At 50.2% G+C, this 1,858-nt stretch overlaps 1 protein-coding gene across 1 annotated transcript; it reads left to right on the top strand.

The window, feature by feature from the left end:
- Positions 1-667: 667 nt before the first annotated feature.
- H257_08801 (hypothetical protein) lies at positions 668-1,349 on the top strand (the record flags this gene model as incomplete). The annotated part of the gene is made up of 2 exons (XM_009834849.1): positions 668-1,010; positions 1,189-1,349. 2 exons carry the CDS (start codon positions 668-670, stop codon positions 1,347-1,349), a joined length of 504 nt encoding a protein of 167 aa, XP_009833151.1.
- Between the last annotated feature and the right edge of the window lie 509 nt (positions 1,350-1,858).

Consider the following 1,858-nt stretch of genomic DNA (forward strand, 5'->3'; position numbering starts at 1 on the left):
TCTGTGCGCTGCCGCCGGTGCGGTTTTGGGTGTCTGGCGGAAGTGCGATGTTGTCGACCGCGTGCAATAGTGTGGCGTGTCGGGCAGTGACAACGCGCGTGGTGCTCGCTTTATAGGAAGTATGCGATGCGGTGAGTGGCGGTGAACCACCACGGTGTGCGAACAAAGTAGTATAAACGAGAATGAATTAGTTGTTACTTCTATCGTGTCAACGAAGAAGAGAGGTGAATCTAAATGGAGGTCGCCATAGCCCCCTGCAGAGCTGCTCACACGTTCTTGCTTCTGGGTAATTCGGCAGGTTTCAACCTTGGAGCCGTCAATGAAGCCGAAAATGTTGTCCATGGCAGCACCCTTCTTGGCCACTGCATAGGCGTAGGAGGCCAATCGTGAGGTGACAACACCACATGATACGTTGGGATACCAAGTGCGAATCCCATCGATGATACCCGCTTGAAACCAACGACCCTAACTTTCGGCACTGCCAAGCCCAGTACGTGATACGACAATGCAACCTAACCCAGGACAGCATCGTTGTACAAAACGGCCTCCACAACGAAGACCGTCCTCTCACTCGTGCGTCTCGATCTCCTAGAACGCCCAAGGTATGAACCGAGTACAATATTACTAACCCTTTCTGACTAAACAATTGTTATAGGTGACGGACCAAATGAAGACACGTATAGAACAACTCTTGGTCGACAACCCGCTGAGAAAAACGGCGACGCTGCATCGATTAATTGTGAACGAATCGAGTGAAGGACGGTTTGGCGATCCATTGGATTTTCCGTGTCCAAGCAGCAGTCAGGTCGCAGGCGTCATGAAACTAATGAAGGCCAAGCTGTTTGGTCACGTTGACACGGATGAAGCAGTGTTGAAAGAGCTGAAGACAAGGATGGTCCCTGGCGTGATTGGCGAACCAAGTGCAAAGCAAGCCTTTGCATTCGGGCTAGCGTATGTTAATGATGAACCGGTCGTTGGAGACGGCTCAGACCTTGACCCATTACGCATAGGTACGAAGTCTAACCCATCCTATATACTTACATTCAGCAGGTCTTACCACGATGACATTGCTTGGAAACTATCGTGATGCCATGACGTCAAACCCTGGTCTTCAAATTGTAGTTCACATGGATACTACATTCCAATTGAATGTATCCGGCTACCCTGTGTTCGTTGTCGGCTATGCAGACCTCGGTGGAACTTTCCACGTGCTGTGTGTGGCTGTGACGTCACGCCGCACAGCGGACGACGTTTCGTGGTTACTACGGGGTCTCCAGCAAGTCTTTCACGACCGTCTTGCTCACAATTTTTCGCCGACATTCATCATGGGCGACGCCGACGACGCTTAGTTCAATGGCGTAAATGCTACTTTCGGCCAAACTACATCGTACCTCATGTGTTTCTTTCACGTTATGAAAAAGGTAGAATGCTTAAGTCTATTACACTAAACTTCAAATCTAGAGCCGTGATTACGCAGTAGAAGAAAAACTTACGGCTGAAGAGTGGCGCGAAGTAACGAAAGACATATACAGTCTCCATATGGCGTCCGATAGGGCCGATCTCGATGCACTTGCAGTACCGCTGGCGCAAAAGTGGAGACGTACATCCGCCGGGATGGGCAGATTCAAGGTGAAATTTTTCAAGCAGTGGTTGCCGCCGCCTGCGGGCCGGAATGCTCGGACAAGCAAGCGCTTTTGGAAATGGCAGGCATACCACACAGCCGTTGGAGCATCAACTACAAACAATCCCAACGAGCAATTCAATGCCGTAATCAAGAAGGTAGGTGCAGCTCAATGTGGTATGTTTAGTGTTTATGGCTTGAGTAGGCGCTCGACAATCAACGCCTGCGTATGGTGCA

The sequence above is a fragment of the Aphanomyces astaci genome, assembly GCF_000520075.1.
Source record: "Aphanomyces astaci strain APO3 unplaced genomic scaffold supercont1.20, whole genome shotgun sequence".
In the NCBI taxonomy this organism is placed as follows: domain Eukaryota; phylum Oomycota; class Saprolegniomycetes; order Saprolegniales; family Verrucalvaceae; genus Aphanomyces; species Aphanomyces astaci.